At 57.3% G+C, this 21,727-nt stretch overlaps 1 protein-coding gene across 1 annotated transcript in view; it reads left to right on the top strand.

Moving 5' to 3' along the window:
- Nucleotides 1-251: 251 nt before the first annotated feature.
- Nucleotides 252-21,727, top strand: part of MAP2K3 (mitogen-activated protein kinase kinase 3) — a 29,626-nt gene continuing 8,150 nt past the window's right edge. The window contains exons 1-8 of the mRNA XM_055305681.1: nt 252-460; nt 15,696-15,762; nt 16,166-16,214; nt 17,233-17,346; nt 17,561-17,680; nt 19,019-19,135; nt 19,972-20,023; nt 21,390-21,517. Of these exons, the coding sequence (XP_055161656.1) occupies nt 412-460; nt 15,696-15,762; nt 16,166-16,214; nt 17,233-17,346; nt 17,561-17,680; nt 19,019-19,135; nt 19,972-20,023; nt 21,390-21,517 (696 nt within the window). The 5' untranslated portion in view covers nt 252-411. The remainder of the gene's footprint in view (nt 461-15,695; nt 15,763-16,165; nt 16,215-17,232; nt 17,347-17,560; nt 17,681-19,018; nt 19,136-19,971; nt 20,024-21,389; nt 21,518-21,727) is intronic.

The raw sequence follows: 21,727 nt of genomic DNA, 5'->3' as shown, positions 1-21,727 counted from the left end.
GACAGGCAGCGGGAGGGGCCGGCGCTGGCCCCGAGGGGGCCCGGGTTTCCCGGGTGGAGGGCGGGGCTCGACAGGCAGTGGGAGGAGCCGGGTGCGGGGCGGAGGGGCGAGGTGGGCGCTTGACGGGCACGCCGGGCCGGCCTCTGATAGGCAGGGGACGGGCCCCGGAGACTGGCGGGCCAATGGGCGCGCGGGGGCGGGGCTGTCGTCGGCGCCGTCCGGCCGGGGCCCCCGCGGCGCTGCCCAGTCTGGCTCCGGCACCGCCCGTCGCGGACGCGCTCTCGCCGCCCCCGCCTGCGCACCGCCGCCGCGCCCGGGCCCCCTGCCCGCAGCCATGAGCGCTCTCCACCCGGGGAGAGCCCGCCGCCCTCTAGATTAGTTCCTGCCACCGCTCCTGGACCCGCCTGCACCATGGAGTCCCCCGCCTCCAGTCAGCCCGCTAGCATGCCCCAGACCAAAGGTAGGAATGCCCCGGGGGGAGCGCGGCTCCCCTGCCGGGCCCGGACCACGAACCCCAGGCTGTCTGTGGGATCCTATTGCAACCCCCGTCCGGGACCCGGGCAGCACTCCGGCTGGGAATCCTTCCCCATTCGGGTCTCGATCTCAGCCTGGACCTCACCTGGACCCCCCACCCCCACTCCCACCCCCGCCCCGTTCGGGCCTGGGGACTGCACTCAGACCCGATCTCGTTCCGGTGACCCCGCTCCAGGTCAGAAACCTCACTCTGACCTCCTCATTTAGGCCTTAACTGCAGCCAGAACAGGAATTCTCCCCGTCTGGGTCCTTCAGCTGGATCCAGGTGGGAATCGCTCGGATCCTGCACCCAGGGCCCCCTTCCACTCCCCTGGTCCCAGGGCTGTATCCACGCTGGGATTTAAATGACTCCCCATCTGAGCCCCAGCAGTGCTGCTCTGCGGGGGGGGGAGTGGATCTCACTGTACAACCCCCCCCTCCCCATGTGGGTGCCCTGGCTTCACTCCAGCCAAGAACTCACTCCTCTTCCCCAACTCTCTCCATCCACATAGACCCCATCCCTGGCCGGCTTGCAGCCCTGCAGCCTTGTCCCCCAGGAACCTCTCTTGGCCTCCCACCCCACGCTAACACAACCCCCCTCTCCATCAGCTTCTCCTTGTCTTGACTTGCAAGCTTCTCTCTGCACTTGGGGAGCTCACCCCCTTTTGCTCCCCTGTATCTCCAGGGTTGATGGATACTGGACTTGTCCCTGCTGCCTCTGGGTTCTGGGTCAGCCGCTAGGCCAGGGTGCTGGCTGTGCAATGGGCTCACTTTAGTCTTCTCCAAGTAGCTGGCCTTCCTGGAAATTTTTGTGAGGTGGCGGCTGCAGCGTCAAAGCAGCAGGATTTGTCATGCGGTGCGGGGGGGAGGGGGGTGAAACTTGGAGGGTGAAAGGGGGATTTTGTGTGTGTGTGTGTGTGTGTGTGTGTGTGCATGGGGAAGAGGAAAGGATGTTTTTGGCACGTCAGAGCCTTAGCAGGCTGGGCTGTGTGAGATTTCCAAACCGGACATAGCTGTAATGAATGGGCTGCCCCTTGGGCCTCTAAACCTGCCTCTTCCTCACCCCAACAGCAGGAGTATCTCTGGGCCTCAGTTTCCTTATCTGTAAAATGGAAGTAATCACACGTACCTTGTGTGGATTGCTGGGTATGATATGAGGTAGCAAATACTAAAGAGTTTCATGCAAGCATGGGCGAGAAGAGTGCAGCATGATGCCTGGCACACAGTAGGTGCTGAGCCAGGGACAGTAATTGCCCACACCTTGTTACTGTTCTCCTCAGCCATGTGGGGTCAAGGCCTTGGCTCTGTTTGCATTGCAGCTGCAGAGTGAGGTGGAGAAAGGTAACTGATGTCACTCAGTGGGCCTCTACTCAGGGCTTGATCCTACCTCTGTTTCTCTAGAGGGGCTCAGGCAGGAGGGCTGAGGGGTCCCAGGGATGGTGTGGGTCCATCTCTACCCCTGCTGCCTGTGGCTGCGGTGGCTGTTAGCCAGAGCCTGGCTGGCCCGGTGGGCAGGGTAATTACGTCTTACGTAAGTGGGAGGCCGGATCCCTGACCATTGCCCAACCACTGTGAGTAACTCAGGAGGCACTCAAGGGGGGAGGTGGCTGGGGAGGGACTGGGCCTGCACGGACCTCGTGGAGCTTGGGAACTGGGAAATCATATGCTTTGCCATTCTGGAGAACCAGGACCCCAGACACTTCTTTTCTTTAGTGTGGGGTCTCTGCCTGGCTTGGTCAGTGCCATGGGACTTCCAGCAGGTCCCTCAACTTCTCTGGGCCACAGTGTTTTCATGGGCAGAAGGACACGGTTGGAAGCAGTGTTTGTCTTCGGATGCTCAGATGCTCATTCAGCTGCTTCCAGGCAGGGAATACCTCATCACAATAAAAGTTGTAGAGTTGTGAAGGGAGAGGGGTCAAAGGTGTGAAGGGAAAAGGAACTTGGGGGAGGCACTGCTTATTCCTGTGTGCTGTGTGACTTGAATCCTGGTGTTGCCCTCTCTGAGCCTCTCTGCAGAGATTAACAAGATGAATTTCCAGTTTGTGGGTCCAGGTAATACCTGATAGTGTGTGGGTTAGATGGAGGGACAGGTACTTCTGCAAAGCTCAGGGACCTTGTCAGCCTCTTTAGGGTCTGTGGAAAGATGTGGTGGGGAGCCATAACACCCCCTCACCAAAAAATCTGAGAGCTGCCACTTATCAAGCTTTTTTCCATGTTCCATGTGCTCTCCCATTTATTCCTCGAAGCCCCATTTACAGATGAGGAAATTGAGAAAAAAAAAAAAAGAAATTGAGGCTTGGAGATGGTAAGTGCCTTGCCTGAGCTCATACAGCTGTGACAGGTGCAGCTATGTCTCTATCCAGGACTGTGTATCTCCAAAGGTCTCCCCTGTGCTCCTTTATGTCCTATTCCTGTCCTTGATGCTCCAGCAGAGCTAATGGGACGTCCCCCATCCCCCCACCCCGCCATCCCAGCTGGTGGGACCCTATGTTATGCCTTTGTCTAGTCTGCATCTCCTCCAGGCCTGGCCTGACCTGCAGTGGGGACTGAGCTAGGGGTGATGCCTCTTGTGTACACAGTCCTTTACAGTTGGCACATTTTATATTCAGTGCAGTCCGACCCACTTGTCAGATGACAGAACTGGGGTCAGACAGGGGGAGTGGCTAGACTGAGTTCCCCAGAGGCAGGATTCTCACCTGTGCAGGGGGGGGGGGAGGGGGGGGGGGGGGGACATCTTGGGCCCAGGGCCCTCCAGCACTGTGCTCTTCTCCACCTTCTCAGGAATTTGAACAAAACAGGGCGTGGTTGGCACTTGACCTTAAGGGAGCTTTACCTTTGAGCTTCCTGCCTTGCAGCTGGTCCCTGCTCCATCCTCTGTGCTGCAGCTCTGCTGGTGTTCCCCAGGCTTCTTGCCCCCAGGCCATCTTTGGCTGGGGTCAGAGGCCGAGGGCATGCTTTGGGTCTGCTGCTTCAAGCCACATTGTCCTTGGGGGTACCATGTGCATCCTGTCACTGCTCCTGCTGCACTGCTCCTGCTGCCCACACAGGCACTGCACAGTTGATCTTCACATGGCTCCTGGATGCCCAGTGGGGATACTGAGGCTTCGGGAGCACTGTCTGTGTCCTGGCCCTGCCTACCCGAGCCACTGTCCCTTCCCGGCCCCCCCCCCCCCCCCCGCCCCAGCTCCTTGTCCTGTCCCGTCCCTGCTGTCGGAAAGACTGGGGGGTGACACCTTGGGGACTTCCCCCACCCCTGGCGTGACGCACAGGAAACTCTCTATCAGCCAGCCCATGGCTGGAGGCCTGAAAGGAGCAAAGTTCTCAGTTGCCTGTGTGGGGAGAGGGCTGGGGCAGCGGGAGGCTTCCGGTGGGTGAGTCAGCGGGCACTGGGTGCTGACTCACCCGCTGGGCATGCCAGCCCAACTGGCTGCTGCTTAAAGGGGCGATGCCTGCTGGCTGGTGGGTGGGAGGGGGGCTGTGAGCCCCAGCATTGCCGGTCAGCATCCAGCCCGCATTGGGCATCAGAGGTGGCCCCCTTCCTGGACCTCAGGCTGAGCTGGGATCTTTGGGCAGGCCCTCCTGGCTCAGCTCCCGCCCCGCCCAGGAACTTCCTCTGTTAGGCAAGGGCCCCGCTTCCTCTTGTTCACGGAACAGAAGCAGGTGGCGGCGGCTGTTCACTGTCCTTGGCCCAGGGACTCCTCAGGCTCAGATGAACCGCTGGAGGCTCTGGGCAGCTGGGGAGGAGAGGTGGTATGGGGGTGGCCTGCGCTCTTGGTGTGGAGAGGTGACTGTGGCCACATTTCAGTTCAGTCTCTTGGGCTCTGTGATGTTGGCAAAGTTACATTCACTGTGCTCTGTAAATGATTTCAGTGGCCTGGGCATGGCCTACTGTTCCAGTGAGAGGCCTCAGTTTCCTCACCTGCAGATTGGGGACAAGGACTTTTCCTGCCTGTCCTGCTGGCAGCCACAGGGATGGATGCAGACAGCCTCATTCTACTCTTGCTAAGTGTCAGGTAGTGGGCCAGCGAGACTGTCCTCACTCCACAGAGAACCTCGGCAAGACGGGAAGGAGGTGCAGAATCTGGGCTCAGTGTGTAGACAGGTCTGTGTTCTGAGTCTGACTTTCCTCACTGCTTCCTGACTTCCTCTTGTGCCCTCTCTGACCGTCAGTCTCCTTTTCTGTAACATGGAAATAAACACTCCCTTGCAGGGTGGTAGCAAAGACTGGAGACAGTGTGTCTAATGAGCTATATCTTTTATTATGTTCTTATTGTTATGGCTGTGGCAGGTATTCGGTGATGAGTGAGTAAACAGGACCCCGATCTCTGGAGCTCCTAAGCCCTATGACACGAAGACTCTGGCTGCGGATTTCTGTAATGCCAGCTGAAATGTTCCAGGGTCTTTCCTCAATGGTTCTCAGGCCGGAGCTGGGGCCTCCCATTGCTTCTTGGGCCTTCCTGGGGAAGGCCTGTGGGGAACAGAGAGGACTGGGCACTGACCCCTTTTGCAGCTCTGCCTCCCCTGAGCACAGGGAAGTGTGGGGTGGAGGATCAGGACAATGGGAGCCTCTAGGCCGGCCCCTCAGTGGGTAGAACTTCATTGGTGCCAGGCATGGTGCTGGCTGTGGGGATACGGGGTGGGTGAGGAGCACCCTGACTCTCAAAGAGCTCCACCTAAGGAGCTGGAGAAGGTCTCGGTGGTGAGTCCAGATCCAAGGTCAGGTGTGTCAGTGAATGGGAGCCCAAGGTGATGGGGAGCAGTTGGGACATAGGCTTGGCTGGGTGCGGGGCCTTGGCAGCCATGCAGAGCATTGTCAGGGTCTCAGGGCGGGTGCTGTGTGTCAGTGTTCATCTCAGAGGAAGAACACTGGGGGCAGCCCAGAGGAGAGAGCCCCCCCCCCGCCCCACCAGCCAGATGGGGCAATGAGGCAGGTCTGCCCTGAGCTCAGCTCCTGATGTTGGGGCTTACAGCCCTCTGGGGACCATCCGTACCTCCCCTTGGCCTCCCGTCTAGGCATTGCCCTTGGAAGGCAGGCTTGCCTGCCCAGCTGCTTCTGGGCATGTGTCCTTCTTAGCACTGACCATGGAAATCCCAAAAAGCTTCATACGAAGGGCATGAAGAACATTCAGGGCTGGGTGCTGGCAGCCTGGTAGGCCCATCTGCAGCTCAGAGACCCCAAACCTGGGGCTGTATCCAATAGGGAGAGGGTCACCAGGCTCACCCCTGAAGGGGCTTTTATCCCTCTTCCCCCCCGATGTGTCCCTGTCACCCTCTCCCTGCCCTCAGGGTCCCTTTCGGGGGTGTCATGGCTGAGCTGGCATTCCAGGGGCCATCTTTGCTTCTCTGTCCTTCTCCTTGGCGGCTCTGCACTGACCCTCTTGACACCTCTTGGCAGGTGGGGCCTTCCATTCCTTTTAAACTTTTGAATTGTGAATACATTACAGACACCAAAAAGATGTAATAAGTGTACCTCTGTATTTTAATGAATAAAAATAAAATGAATTCCGTGTACACAATATCCACCTGAAGAAATTAAACATTACTGTGCCCCAAAGTCCCCCCCCAGAATTGTACCTCCCTAATAACTGCCCCGACTTTTGTATTAATCACTTCTTTATTAGTTCACTAATAAAGGGGTATGAGGGGTATGGTTATGCTCACTGTCCTTCAGGATCCCTGGGATGGTGCCCACTGTGGCCCTTGGGGCCTACATCACTATGTGTTGGGGGGAGAGGCTGCCGCCAGCCGGCGAGGTTCATGCCCATCTCCCCCACTCACGAGCTATGTGGCCTCAGTCTGTGTCATGGGGATGATACTAGAAGCTAAATTGCAGGGTTGTGGTGAGGATTCTGCGCATTAGTGTATGGAAGTGCTGAGTGTGGGGTCGGCTTGGAGTCAGCGTAGATGAGTGTTTGCAGCTGCTCTTGTTGCTGTGCGTGGATCTTACACTCCTGGCCCAAACTGCACTGCGTGGCCTGTGTAGCTGGAGCCTGACAGCTCTGACTTTCCTCCTCCAGCCACGGTGCCGATGCCACTGGCTTCATAGGTGTGTCCTACACTTGCATAAGCCAGTGGGTGTGAGGCGACTGGTGAGGGGCCTTGGATGCCAGTGGGGATGTTTGGATACTACCAGGAAGTATGTAGAGAGCTGAGGAGCATTTCTGCACGCCCACTCAATAGGTGCCCCGTCCCTGCTGGTGCTCTGAGGCCTGCTCGAGACCACCGTGGGTGTGTGCTTGGGGGAACGTTCCCTGCCCTCCCCGTCCTCCAGCGTGTCTGCGTCTTGGCCTTCTGCTGGACCCCCGCCTTCCTACTACTGGTGCAGCCTGCCCGCCCTGCCCGCCTGGGGTAGACCCCCAGATGGCACGGGTGGACCCCTGCTGGGTGGGCCTGGGGGTGGGGGGTGGGAACCCCTGCCAGGTGGCCAGGTGCAAGGGGCCGGCTCTAGGCCCAGCTCTGCCCCGCTCCCTTTGTGACCCGCTGGGCCTTAGTGCCCTCATCTGAATGAGGGGAATGGAAAAATGAAAACACTTCTCAGGCTACTGCTGAGGGTGAGAAGTCATGAGACCTGTCGAAATCAGGGACCCATTAGGTGTGTGTACAGTGCTGTGTTGGAACCTGAGCTATAGATTGGGGTTTTTACCACCAAGCATACCTTTTAAGGTATTCTCCTCTTTGACCACCCTGTGTTCTGTAAGATTTTGTTTTGATACAAATGATGATAACAGGTAGGGAGAGGTGCTTTTACCATCTTGCAGGAGCAGGAGCGTGGGGCCCAGCAGTGCTTCCCGGTGTCCTGGGTGACCTCACAATGGCCCCAGGTGGAGACCAGTGTGCTGAGCTCAGCCCACGAGCCCTAGCAAAAGGAGTGTCCCGTTTCCTCGAGGCTCTGGGAAGCTTAGGTGTCACTCGGGAAATGTCCCTCCCTAATCATGGGCTCTTGAAGCCCGGGCTCTGCAGTCTAGGGGTCCACCCTGCCCTTCTAGGGGCTCACTTGGCAGTCCGGGGCCCACTGAGGCGACCGAAGGCCTGTGGGCCAGGGTGGCTACTGATCCAACCCGTTTGGTGCCAGACATTTTATGTGCATTGTCTCATTTAGCTGTCATGGTTACCTAGTAACACAGGTGTGTTGTCATCCCTGAGTTTTATAAGTGTACCGGCCTGGCAGGGAATGACTTGCCCAAGGTCACACAGATCTGTCTTGGGACTTTTGTCTTAACAACCCCTGACTAGGGCTCATCCTCTCCTGGAGGTCAAGGCCACTGCACCCCCCAGAACACCAGAGGAGGAAATAGGCTCAGGGAGGGGGTACGGCTGGCCCGTGGTCATATGGCACCTCGGTGCCAAAGCCTGTCCTTCTGCACTCACTGTCGGTTGGCCTCTGCCATAGTGGCTTGGGAGATGCTTGTTGTGGCTGCGGGTGGATTGTGTGGGGTGAGGATCTGTGGCCTAGGGAGAAGAGCTGGCCCAGGAAGCTGGGCTCCGGTTCAAGTCCTTGCATGTGACCCCGTGCGAGTCTCTGGGCCCCTGAACCTTGTATCCACACTGGTCCCCAGTTCTGAGCCTCCGGGAGGGGCACCAGTGAGTCTGGCTCCCCCTTTCAGATGGAGGAGGAGACTGAAGCCCAAACCCACAGCAGCCCAGGACACAAGTTTACCCAAGGCTTCTTTCTTTCTTGTTATTTTATTTAAATTACTTACATTTAACTAGTTGACACTGCATGTGGCTAGGATAACCTCAAAGGTGCAGAAAGGCAATTTCTTTCTCCTTCTGTGAAGGGACCACTGTTTTCCCTCACAAAATCTATGCTCCTCTTCCTGCATAGAGAGCGCTCAGTCTGTCTTCCTGCCTAGGGGCCCACTGGACCCTGGCCAATCTCTCGATTTTACAAACCCTGGCCTCAGTGTCCTCATCTGTAAAATGGAGATCCTGTTCATCCCAGCTCCTTGATGTGGCTGAAACAATCCAGTGAGGTGTGATTAGATGCTTAGCACGGTGCAGGCATACAACAGGTGCTCACCAAATGTTGGCAGCTATTTATTCGTTTTCTCTTGTGGGAATTGTATGTTAGGGGTGAGTTCCTTGAGGTGGGTTTTCTGGGTCAGTGGGTGTCTGGATAGCACCGAGTTGCCTTCTGGCAACTGGGTTGCCCTGTCAGCTCATATGACTATTAGCATTGAAGAGGTGGACTCAGATCCCCTCAGGTGAGACCAGGTCTCCTTCCTCGCACCTGCTGGGCCCACCCACTTCCCCTTCCCTCCGTCTCTGGACTGAGTCCCTGTGTACTTGCCTCCTCTGTGTGGGCCCCCTTGGCTCTAGACCTTTCCTTCTCCTTGCCATATCAGCCTCAGCCCAAATCCCACCCCAGAAAGGTCTGTGTCCCTGGCTTCCTTTATTCTTTAAGAACTTAGCATGCTTGGAATCTGTGTAAACATTACACATATTGGCTCTGTTTGTTAGTTTGCTGTTGGCTTGTGGTCCTGTCTCTCCCGTCAGCTCCGGGTTCAGCCTTGTCACTGTTGCCATTTTGGGCTGGATCCTTCTTGGTTGTCAGGGCTGGGTGTGCACTGTGGGTTGTGGAGCAGCATCTCTAGCCTCTACCCTCTACCCACTAGATGCCAGTAGCAGCCCCCTGCAGTCAGAGTGTCTTCAGACATTGCCACGTGTCTGTGGTTGGAGCATAACCTTGGGAGGGCAGGGTCCAGTCTGCTCACTGCAGAAGGGATGGGTGCTGTGAGGTGGGCAGGTATAGAATCCTTCCCACCTGCTTTGCAGATGAGGAAGGCCCTGAGAGGTAGAGAGAAGCGGGGGGGGGGGGTTGCTCAGAGGCCACGGCCTACCCGGGAGGCCAGCACACAGCAGGAGAGAGGGTAGGGCCATGGGGTTGAGTGCCCCCCACGACATAACCTGTTGCTCACCTGTGGGATGGAGTACATGGTACCCTTGGCAGGTGCTCAGTAAATGAGAGAGCCCTTCATCTGTTTTGGGACCTTGGGGATAGGGTGCTACAGCACTGGCAATCCAACTGGTCCTATGCCTGGGGGAGCCAGGTCTGTCCTCACTCCCTGTCAACACTTGATGGTGGTGGCCCCCAAAAGCTCCTCAGGGCCTCTTTGTGGGGGAGATGGTGGGGGATGGAGACTTCAGCCTCAGACATTAGTGGGACTGAGCACCTGACCCTGCTATTCCTGCTTAACATCTTTGAGCCTCACTGGTCCTGTCTGTGAACTGCTCTGAGTCCTGCTCTGAGTGCCTCGTCTGGACTCACCTACAGAGCAGTACCTGGGGCTGCTGTGAAGTCTGCAGTGAGAGGAGATGATCAGGTGCTGGGCACCGGTTTTGGCTTGTCAGAGCCAACAAGCATCAGCCGTCCATTAGTTACCTGCACAGTAGCAGTAGGTTGGTCCAGTTGATCTTTCTTTGAAGGACCCCCCATAGTACAGAAGTGACAAGCTAAATGGGGCAGGGGGCATGGGTGGCCTTGGGACATCTGGCCTCCCCTACCTCCACGGTGGGTACAGGCACTCGGGACCTAGGACTTCTCCAATGGCATTGGAAATCATAAGAAGCACCTAAAATGCCCCAAAGGTAGGGGGTGGGGAGAATAATTTGGGAACAGCAGGTGTTGCTTTAGAAATCAGGGGTTGTGACTACGCATAACGATGTATGGGGGGCTCCCTTTGTGAGTGGAAGCCCCAGCAGGATCCAATGAGGGGTGTTTGATCCCCGCCCCCACCATGGATGGGATCCCGAGAGAGGGCAGTACAGTCCAGTCTATTTGGAATCTCCCCGAGGCACCCAGGCAGGAGTAACGCAGGGGGTGAGGAGACCCCTCTCTCAGGCTTTCTGTTGATGTTTGGTCATTGGAGCTACACAGACCTGTCCTCATGTCTGCTCCCTACCAGACACTCACTGTGTCACCTTGGTCAAGTCATATCTTTTCTCTGACCCCCTTGGTAAAACAGGTATGGGAAACTGGTATAGGTACAGGAAACACTTTCCTATACAGAGTGGCTGTCTGGGGCTGAGGGCCTGGTGTTATTTGGGGTTCTGCGGGTTTCCAGATGGCTCAGTCTAATCTTTGCCTGTCAGGCACCTCCACAGCACTGATAAGCTCGCAGGACATGCCTGATAACCCTAGGATAACTGTGGATCTGTTATCTCCATGTCACAGTTGAGTCTCTGTCGCCCAGAGAGGTTAAGTCACCTGCTTGAAGGCACACAGCTAGGCAGTGCCAGAGCTGCAATTTGAACCCAGGCTGCCTGGCTTTAGAGTCAGTACTCATAAGCATTTTCTTAGCTGCCCCTAAAGTAGTGACTATAGGACCGGGACTGGTAATACATGACAGGGGACAAGCCAGCTGGATACAGGGAGAGCCAGGGACAAGGCAGCTTAGCTGGAGGGATCAGGAAAGCCTCAGACTGGGCAAAAGGTGAGGATCATATACCAGCTGGGACAGAGAGTTGCAGGGAAGAACATCCTAGGCAGAGGGAACAGAACGTGCAAAGGTGCTGAGGTGGGAAAGAAGGGGGCTTATTCAAGAAATGGTGAGTGGGACGAGATGAGAGCGGGGCCAGGCCAGGGTAGGAGTTGGTGAGTCTGGGCTGCCTCTCTTCGCAGTCTCATCCTGTAGGTCAGCGGCTGGATTCCCTGTCCTCTGCCTGTGGTGCCATGGGAGGCTGGAGAGGGCCGAGGACACACAGACGCCTGGCCCTGTGCCCACCTGTGCCAGAGGCCCTGCAAGCTGAGGCTGGCAGGCTTGTTGTGGTTTGCTGGTGGCAGCCTGTGAACGTCTGTTTGTTGTGGTGACGGTCGTCACATTGGGCCCACACCTGGGCAGCCCCGGGCCGCCTGGCCATCTGGGCCCAGCACTGACGTGTATGACGGACCTGGCAGCGGCCGGTGGCCTGCGGCCTGTTTCTGAGCTGTCTCCACGGAGGCCTCACCCCCTCCCTCTGACGGCTGTGCTGCCGCCCCACGGAGCCCGTGTCACTCCCTACGCAGGCCTGATGACCCTGATGGGCAGGTAGGTGAGGAGGCCAGGACCGTACTCCTGAGCACCCAGCCCATGTGCTCGGAGCAGCCTCGGTCCCTCCCCGCGCCCAGGAGGAGGGGCATGTGGGAGCTCACATTTACCCAGTGCCTTGGTCCTCTTCACCTGACCCCTTCCCGCCTGGCCCGGCTGCAGCTGGAGAAGCTCCCTTGACAGCTAGGGAAACTGAGGCCTGGTAGGGGGAGCCCATGTCACCACCTTTGAGGACCACAGGGTGGGGGATGGGTGTGCAGGTTAGGGCCAGAGAAAGGTGAGGCAGGGCCCAGAGCAGGTGGTGTGGGGCGGGGTGCGGTCCTGAGGCCCAGAAGACCCCCGAGTGCATTGTTCATTTTTAACATAAAATGTTTTACTTTCTGGTTACAAAATGCTTCAAGCGTAAAATAAAAGCTCCCAGTAATTCTCATCACGTAGGGTGGCTGTTTTTCGCCCCTGTGGAGAGGCTTGTAAGAACTGCAGTGAGTGGTTATGGGCCGTCACGTAGGCCTGCCTACCATGCGCTGAGCCTTTGCTGAGCACTGGCAGAGGAGCCCATTTCTCGGAGCCCTGTTTCGGAGATGCAGGACTTGAGGGCCGAGAGGAGGGTATCTGCTAGGTCTCGGGAAGGGGGTAGAGCCAGACTTGTTCAGGCTGCCACATGCTAACTGCAGCATTAGCAACACTGGCCTGGCCCCTGGCCTCCTCAGTCCTCAGGCCCTGCATCCCAGGGCCCCTGCACACCATGCCAGAGCTCAGTGGTCACTTGGACCCAGGAGCAGCCTGGGAGTGGCCTCAGAAATGGCCCTGTATACCTTGGCTTCTCTGCTTTCCTCTTGCCATGGAGAATGTGCCAGGCTCTAGGAAACCCAGGGCAGCGTCTGGGTTCCTGTTCCGCAGGAGACGTCACAGCACTCCCCAGGGGGAGTATAACAGGCCAGTCCCTTCTGCCACCAGGAGAAGCTCCAGCAGGAGGGGGTGCCGGGAGCAGCGGGCCTGGCCCATCGTGGTATCCAAGTCAACAAATCTTGGAGCCACTCCTGGCTGGACCCCTGTCATACTGTGCAGCATCTATGTTCCTTGAGTAAAATAAGGCTAAGATCTCCTCCCCCTAGGGTTGTCGAAACATCTGGAATAGATGGGAAGGGCCACTTGTGTGGTCAGCAGGCTGCTGCTGGACAAGAGAGAGACCCACCCAGCCCCTGACAACGGGCCGTGTTGCCTCATCTGTAAAATGGGAAGAAAACACCTTACACAAGGGTGCCTTGGGGGGATCCCTGGGTGGCTCAGCAGTTTGGCGCCTCCCTTTAGCCCAGGGTGTGATCCTGGAGTCCTGGGATCGAGTCCCACATTGGGCTCCCTGCACGGAGCCTGCTTCTCCCTCTGCCTGTGTCTCTGCCGCTCTCTCTCTCTGTGTCTCTCATGAAAAAGTAAATAAAATCTTAAAAAAAAAAAGGGTGCCTGGGTATCACAGTTGGTTGAGCGTCCAACTCTTGGTTATGGCTCAGGTTGTGATCTTGGGATTGTGAGATTGAGCCTCCCATCAGACTCTGTGCTCATTGCAGAGTCCACTTGGGATCCTCTCTCTTTTTCTCTCTCTCTCTCTCTCTCTCACTCTGCGCCTCCCACTTGGGTGCTGTCTCTGTCTCTTTCAAATAAATAAGTAAAACTTAAAAAAAAAAAAAAAACCACCAAACACCCACGCCCTTCAGGCTTGCACTTGAGCTCATGATTAGGCAACTGGTATACCTCAGTGCCAGGGGAGTGGCTGGTGGCACCCAGTGAATACTATTTGTAGAAACTTGTTTCCTGTGACCACTGGGTTGTTCCCAGACAGGCCTGGGCTGGGGTCAAGTACCTCTGATGCCAGCAGAGTGCTGGCCTGAGTGCCTTATGTGATAACTACCAAGTAGGTGCTTTTTATCCCCATTGTCTGAATGAGGATCCTGGCACTCAGAGAAGAAAGGGGACTTGGCTAAGGGTACCCAGCCTCTAAGGGGCGAAGGTGGGATTTTAATTTGGGGCAGAGGAAGCATTGCTTTTGGCTGCAGAGGTACACCAAGAGCTGAGGCTGGTGTGCAGTGAGCAGGGCTCCCAACCAGCTCTTGGCATTGAGCACTGGTACCACCTGGGTCAGGACCTTCCACTATGCCACTGGCGGCCGGGGCATAGGCAGACCTACCTCAGAGCCAGGCATCTTGCGGTGGGAGTGTACTTGGGTGTCTTCTCTGGACAGGCTGCAGGTGCCTGCTTGCATCATCCCTGGTGCTCTGCCCACCCACTCCAATGCAGACCCTGGGACCCCAGCCCCACTGGGGCTGTTCTATTTCTTGGGGATTCATCATGCTCTGAGGACAGTCAGGGCCATGCGTCGCCTTCCCTGTGACAATAATGACCCTGTTCCATCACTCGACAGTGGTGTCGGGCCCTGCCCAGCTGCCGGGTCCAAGCCAGGTTCATGAATGAGGCAGTGAGGCCACATGGTGAGGTGTGGCGGAAGCTGGATCTGAACCCAGTTCCGAGGTGGCTCCTGGGGCTCTGGTCTCCCAGTGCTCTGTGCACACTCCTGCCAGGTGGCTCCGGGCCTGGGGTGGCTCCTGGTTCCTTGGGTGGCTGGTGGTGCCCCGGTGGCAGCTGGGTGACACAGGCACAGAGGGAAGAACAGGTATCAGGGTTACCCCTGGGCGGTGGGAAGGATGCCCCCGAGGAGCCAGCAAGTGCTGTGTGCTCTCGGGGAGTCCTGGTCAGGTCCCACCTCTGCCACCACATCCTCAGTAACCTGGGCAAACCACCTCCCCCTCTGGAGAATGGAGCCCCGGCCCGGCGCCTGGGAGCAGGGCCTGTGGGCTCAAGCCTGCGTCCCCGCCCACGGGCCCTGTGATGTGTCCCAGCCTTGCTCTCCTGCTTGTGAGATGCCGTGGGCCCTCCTGGGCGCCGGCCCCAATGAAAGCCGCCGCTGCCGTGCGCAGCTGGCCACCCTCTGTCTCGAGCCCGGGAGGTGCGGGCCTGGGGCCTTGGAGCGGCGAAGCCCGTCTCTGTCCTTAGGAGACTCGGGCCTGTCCCGGGCCCTGGGGCGGGAAGCGGGCTTCCTGGGGTGCTCTTGGACATGCGGCAAAGGCAAGAGGTTGGTGGGGTTGGCAGAGAAGCAGGCACCAGGCTTCGGCAACTCCTCGGCCTGTATCTGCTCCAAACTGCCCAGCCACCCCTGAGGTGGGCGTCTGCGCTCCAAGGTGGCAGAGGGGTGACAGCCGAGGCGGGACGTGAAAGGAGCTCCGTCTACCTCAGATGCCCCCTGGCGAGGTCCGCACCACAGGTGGGAGGAGGAGGCTGTGGCTCTTGGCTACCACCACAGGCTGGCGGCTTCACAGAAGCTTCTGTCTGAAGTTCTGGAGGCCGGAAGTTCCATGAAGGTGCCGCCGTTCCAGGCCTCTCTCCTAGCTTCTGGTAGCCTTAGGAGCCCGGTGGCTTGCAGGTGGCCGTCTTCTCGTTCTGTCTCCTCACCTTGTCTTCCGTCTGTGCATATCTGTCTCTGTGTCCCAATTTCCCCTCGTGGTAAGGCCACCAGTCATACTGGATTAGAGCCCACCCTGACCTTATTTTAAGTTGATCATCTCTGTGAGGACCCTGTCTCCAAATAGAGTAACACTGAGGTACTAAGGCTTAGGATGTCAACACACAGATCTTCAAGGGGCACAGTTCAGCCCTTACCAGACGTTCAGGATGGAGGCCTTTTGCGGGGGGCGGGGGGGAGCACAGGCCCTGGCAAACATTTGGCTGCTTGGACCTGGCCCTGCTCCCTCAGGTGAGTGCTCAGTGGCAGCCTGAGGTGTGCCCCCCAGGGGCAGATCTTTGATGGAGGGACCTCCTTGAAGGTATGTGATGGAGGCACCATCTTTTCTCAGGCACTTGTGGGGGTGACTACCTACGCCAGCTTCCAGGAGGGCAAATGGGGCTTGAGCCAGGAACATCCTCTGGGCACCCAGGTCCATCAGAGCACTGCCCACACTGACGCTCAGCGTCTGTGTCTGTGGTTGGGGCCCCTTAAGGGCAGGGGGCCTGAGTCATCTGTCCCCAGGTTTGTCCAGCCCAGGTTGTGCTCAGGGGATGCTGATAGACTGAGCTTTGACCAGATGTCTCACCTTCTGTCTGTTTTAGGGAAATCCAAGAGGAAGAAGGATTTACGGATATCCTGCATGTCCAAGCCACCTGTACCCAACCCCACGTGAGTCTACCTCAGTTTCTCCCTTGGTTCAGCTGGGGGAGGCTTCCTGGAGGGAGCCCAGAGGTGGGGAGCAAGCAGGGGCCAGCAGGTTCCAGAGAGTACCTCCTATGAACTGGGCGACCACAGGGTCTCACAGGTGTTATAACTCTGCTCTCAGTCCCCTTCTCGCCCATCTCAGAGATGTAGGGGTGAGGCTCTGGCCATGGCTGTGTGACCACGCCTTGTGTCTGGCCTAGCAGAGGCTCTGTGACTGAGACTGGGTGCTTTGAGAAGTACCACGTCCCTGGGCTGCCTCCCTAGGGTGGGATGCGTCTCTGTCTCCTATGCCGGGCTCATTTGCTCCTTCTCTCAGGGAAGGATGTGGTTCTCTCTGAGGCTCATTGGGTCTGCTTCCTCCCCACAGACCCCCCCGGAACCTCGACTCCCGGACCTTCATCACCATTGGAGATAGGGTAGGTACCAGCTGCACCCCTGGGGCAGGGCCTTCCTATCTGAACCTCAGTGTCTTCGTCTGATAAATGGGCCCAAGCTGACCCTATAGGGCCAGTGGGAGGTGGCTGTGGGTGGCAGAGAGAGCTGGGCTTTGGCGAGGAGTCTCACTCCCCAGATGTTGGCTATGTGGCCCTGGGCTGCCCACTCTCAGACCCTCTCATCTGGAATGGTGACAGTTGGCCTGCCTCTCGGGGCCCTGGAGAGCCAGAGTTGGCATCGAGACTCCTGATCTCAGAGTTGGGGTCATGGGGTCACCAGTGCCCATGTCACCTGCGGGAATGGGGTGTTGAACATGTGGCCTCCTGTCTCTGTCCTCACAACCAGCACCCGGGAACCTGTCTTGCACACGCACATCCTGATGGCTTGGTCACCAGGGATTGAGATCCCATTGCAGGGACTGTGCTTCCCCCACAGGTAGAGACCCCACTGTGGAGGCCTCTCCTAGGCCGATGTCCCTCCCTGACACGTGTCAGTGTGCAATGTCCTGCTCATCTAATAGCTTATCCTTTTCTTGTCTGCCTTACAGTAGAGGGCAGGAGGGGGAGCAGGTGGCCTCGGGCACCTGTGAGGGCAAGACCTTTGTTTTGTTCTGTATTTAGGGCCTAAAACACCTTGCACACAGTAGGTACTCAGTAAATACCAGTTGAGTGAATGATCCCGTCCTACCTCCTGAATAGAGTGGAGGGCAAGAGGAAAAGGGCATCTCTTGAGCTCCTGGTGCCAGCTGGGGGCATTTCATAGGCGGTCTTATTTCTACCTTGCAATAGCCTTAGACGTTGGCTATGCTTGCTTTATAGAGGGTGAGGAGTCCGAGAGGTTGAGTGACCTGCCCCAGGTCATGCAGCAGAAGGTGGTTGGTGTAGGATTTGAGTTCAGATCTCACTGACTGGCTGCTTCCTCTTCCTGCTGCCCAAGCACTCCACTGGGAGAGTGACTCCAGGCTCCTGACTGTGGTCTCTCTTTTATCTGTCCCCCAAGAACTTTGAGGTGGAGGCCGATGACCTGGTGACCATCTCAGAGCTGGGCCGAGGAGCCTACGGGGTGGTAGAGAAGGTGCGACATGCCCAGAGTGGCACCATCATGGCCGTGAAGGTAAGCAGGGCCCCACCCCATCCCTGCCCCAGCCAGCCAGGGAGCTCCAGGCCGCGGGATACCTGGGAGGGGAGGCTTCATGGAGGAAGCATGAGAGCCGAGCCAGTGGTACTGCCTGTGGGAACCTGTTGGAGCTCCTAGTCTTCCTATAGGGGATGGTGAGGTGGTTACCCTTTGCCTCATGGCCCCTAAACTGTGACCCTGTCTCCTGCAGAGGATCCGGGCCACCGTGAACTCACAGGAGCAGAAGCGTCTGCTCATGGACTTGGACATCAACATGCGGACGGTCGACTGCTTCTATACTGTCACCTTCTATGGGGCCCTCTTCAGAGAGGTGCGGCCCTGGTGGGAGGGTGGGAGGTGGGGGTGCAGGCTGGGGGCTCAGGCTGCCCCATCCCACCTTCCTTCTGTACACCTGCCCCACTTTGGCTACCCTACAATCTGTTGTTGCTCATGCTGGACCCCCCGCAGATGCTTGCTCAGCACCCCTGTCCCGTGTGTGCCAGGTACTAGGCACAGCAGTGGGTGAGATGGTGCATGCAGGGTTCTTGGGAGCTCAGGCAGTCTGGCTCTCCTGCTTCCTGCCTTAGTTTTCTTGTCTGTGAAAGAAGCAGTAATTATATCCACCTCACAAAGTTGCATGAAGATAAAATGATGTGACCTAGGGCCTGGCATTCCCTCTGCCTCTGGCACCACCTGCTTGCTTCACTAGCATCCAGGCTGGCAGCATGGGCTTCCGAGCAAGGGCACCAAGGAGGTGTGCGCAGGTCCAGTTCTTGGTCTATGGGAAGGATGGGTTGTGGGGTGAGAGAGGTCAAGGGTGATGCCAGGGAGTGTGGCTAGCTGCAGTGGAAGGACGGGCTCCTGCTGGCTGCTCCCTGAGCATCTACCCGTACCCAAGCATGCTTGGTGCCATGGATCCAGTGGTGGGTCAGCGCCTCGTTGTCCACTTGTCTGGTTGGCTAAGCGCCTGCTGTGGGCCAGGTGCAGGCTGCTCCTCTTGCTGATGGGAAGAGACGCACACCTGGGCGTCTCTGTGTGCTGGGTCAGAGTTGGCAGGGAGGCATGTGGGCCACATAATCCCTAAGTCCCCCAGGGAGAGGCCATACCCAGCCTTCTCAAAACACTGTCCTGGAAGATAGGTAGGAGTTTGTGGGGGAGCTGGGAGTTGGGGAGGCCAGGCTCTGCAGAAGAAGAAGGGAGCAGTCTATCAAGGCCAGAGCGAGGATGACCCCGTGTGTGTTGGGGGCCACAGTGGCTGAGGTTAGGAGCATCTGCAGGGCTGGGGTCATGGCCCCGAGCTGCAGCCGGGCCTGAGAGCCCGCTTTCGGAGGGACGCAATTAGGTGTGTGTTTTAGTCATTTCTTTCTAGAAACTACCATGGAATTAGGGATTAGGTGCAGGAGACCAGAGGCAACAGAGCTGGGTAAGGCTGGCAGGTGTACTGCCCACTAGTATACATAAGCATGGAAGGTGGAGAAAAAAGTAGAAAATTTTGGGGTGCAAAGTAGGAGGTAAACCTCCCAGCTTGGTAAATCTCTTTGGGCTGAAGTAGAGGAGCCTGACCATTGCTGAGAGCCAGGCATGTGCAGACTCGGCACCAAGACAGGCTGTCCAGACACCAGTACAGCCTCGGGCTGACACAGGCTGACCTCCAGGTGTCCTTCCACAGGGAGATGTGTGGATCTGCATGGAGCTCATGGACACATCCCTGGACAAGTTCTACCGGAAGGTGCTCGATAAAAACATGACCATTCCAGAGGACATCCTGGGGGAAATTGCTGTGTCTGTAAGTGGCCTTGGGCTTGGGAGGGGTTGGGGGTTCCAGGTATGTAGCCAGGGGCCCCAGCCCTACCCCAGCAAGTGCAAAGCCCAAACTAAGGTGATAGCTTGAGCAGAGCTGGATCCCTAGTAGGGCCCTGCACCTGGGCAACTGCCCTGCAGGGAGCCAGCTCTCCCACCCTGCATAGAACTTTCTTGCTGAGGAGACCCCAGAGCCTGGGGCTACCAGAGCCACACCGATTTGGCAGATCTCAGGTCTCTAGCTTTTGTGTGCAACTCCTGAGCTGTCTACACTATTTTTTACAAAATGACTTAGTATTTACGACTTCCTCCTGCCAAAAATGCCCTGAGGCAGTTCACAGAGGCACAAGCTATGCTGGGAGGAAGCTTAGCATCCACAGTGTTTGCCTTTTGAGGTAAGATGTTTCTAGAGCAGGGTAATAACACTGGGCTTGAGCATCCTGGTAGCCAAAAGGAAAAAGGAAATGCTTCTCAGTCCTGACTACATCTGGGAACTTTTAAAACATGCCATACCAGAGTACTGAGTCAGGATCTTTGGGGTACTTGTCCGCGTACATCATTTCCCTGTAAAGGCTTGGACCTGAGACCCTAACCTGTCGGGTGGGTGGGAGAAAAGTGGGAGGCTGGGTGTGTCTGCACTGAGGTGGCCACGCACCAGGGTGAAGGTTGGGATGTGGGCAAGAGCCGGGCAAGCTGCGGGGTGGGTGTGTATGGGTGAGAGGGAGACAGATGGGCACGGCTAGGGGGTCTCAGCTCTGTCGTGCTTGATGCAACTAGGAATAATAGCAGCCTTGTCTTTTCTCCTCTTGCTCTGAACGCCAGATCGTGAGGGCGCTGGAGCACCTGCACAGCAAGCTGTCGGTGATCCATAGAGGTCAGTGCCCCACCGCGGACTGTGTGGGAGGGGCCTGCAGGCTGCAAGGAGGGTGCCACCTCAGGTGATAAGTAGTGATTGGTGTGCCCACTAGGGTCACGAGTTGAGCCTGCTTCCCAGTCCAGGCCACTGTCACTTCTGCTAGCTGTTGTCTTTAGGTCCCTCGGTGGTTTGCTGGTACTAGGAGCAATGATGGGGCTTTCGTCCTGGGAACGCTGACTGAATTTGTTTTGACAAATTGTTTATGTATCATGAAACACACAGATCCGTAGTTAGCATTTGATGAATCTGTTCAGAGTTTACACCCACATAACCCTGGCCACTTTCAAGACGCAGGATGTCCCACCTTCTACCCCACCCCAGAAAGTTCTCCGTGCTTCTTTTGGTCAGACCCTGCCCCTATGTTCCCTCTCCACATCTTGTCTGGTGTTTCCCACAGCAAATCGGTTTTACTTGTACTTGAACTTCGCATAAATAGATAAGACATGGCCTCTCTCCGGCCTCTTTCCCTCGGCCTAATGTTTCTGAGGCTCACGCGGGTTGTGTGTGTGGTAGATCCTTCCCTTTCACTCTGAGTGGTTCACTCACCCAGACATATTGCTTTTCACCAAGTGCATTAGACCGAGCCGGCTTTGACTGCTCAGCGGCCACCCCAGCCCCTGCCCCCAGGTCACCACTGTTGGCAGGTCAGCATGGAACCTGCTGGTCCTTTTCCTGTGCATTTCTGTCCTTATGCCCATGCCCTGTAGAAAGGGATGGAGGTTGCTCGTGTGTTGTATATGCTTTTGCTGGAAGAGTCCCTGCTGTATGCCCTGTAGCCTGCTCTGCATGGACCTCAAGTTGTAGCCTGGCCTCTGTGTTTCCACAGACCCCTCCGTGTCCTGTGCTTTTGCTGCTGCCCTGTGCCTCCTGGCCGAAACGCCCAGCCTCTCAGCCTGGACACTGGGGGGCTTCTGGGTCTGCAGCCTGTTAGTGGTGCTGTCCCCCAGCAGATCCCCAGCACAGGAGGACCCCGGGGCTAGAGGTTCCACCAGGAAACAGGCAGAGTCCTGGCTGCACAGCCGGGATGAACCTCCCCCTCTGGACCTTGTGTCCAAAGTGCTGACAAGGCACAAAGATGGGGTCCAGGTAGAAGCTCACGTCCATCCCCACTTGTGGCCAGTAGCCAGGGCGTGTTCTTGCTGTTCTGCTCCCATCTTTGCTACCTGGGACTGGGAGAGCACCTGGTAGAACCTCATGTCTCCTCTACTCCCCGAGCCATGGTATCATGTGCCCCTGTGGTGGTTGGGGCATCGAGGAGCCTGTTGGCCTCCTGCAACGCCTCACAACCCCTGAAGGCACAGAAGATGTGTTCTATCCCTGGCAGACGTGAAGCCGTCCAATGTCCTCATCAACAAGGAGGGCCACGTGAAGATGTGTGACTTTGGGATTAGTGGCTACTTGGTGGATTCTGTGGCCAAGACGCTGGATGCCGGCTGCAAGCCCTACATGGCTGTGAGTGGTCCCCATACCATCCTGAGTCCCCAGCCACAGCTAAGGTTCAGGAGGCACGTGCCTGGGAGAGCATTTTCAGGCCATGTCATCTGTCCATTGGGGACAAGGCCTCTCTGAGGCTCTCTGTTTCCTACCACAGCAGGGGTAATCTGCTGCCCAGCTTGGCCAAGCAGCCCCTCTCTCCCCTGTTATTAGCTGTGCCCCAATGTG

The sequence above is a fragment of the Nyctereutes procyonoides genome, unplaced genomic scaffold (genome assembly GCF_905146905.1).
Source record: "Nyctereutes procyonoides isolate TBG_1078 unplaced genomic scaffold, NYPRO_anot_genome, whole genome shotgun sequence".
Taxonomy (NCBI): Eukaryota; Metazoa; Chordata; class Mammalia; order Carnivora; family Canidae; genus Nyctereutes; species Nyctereutes procyonoides.
This window is presented reverse-complemented; position numbering and strand designations above follow the sequence as displayed.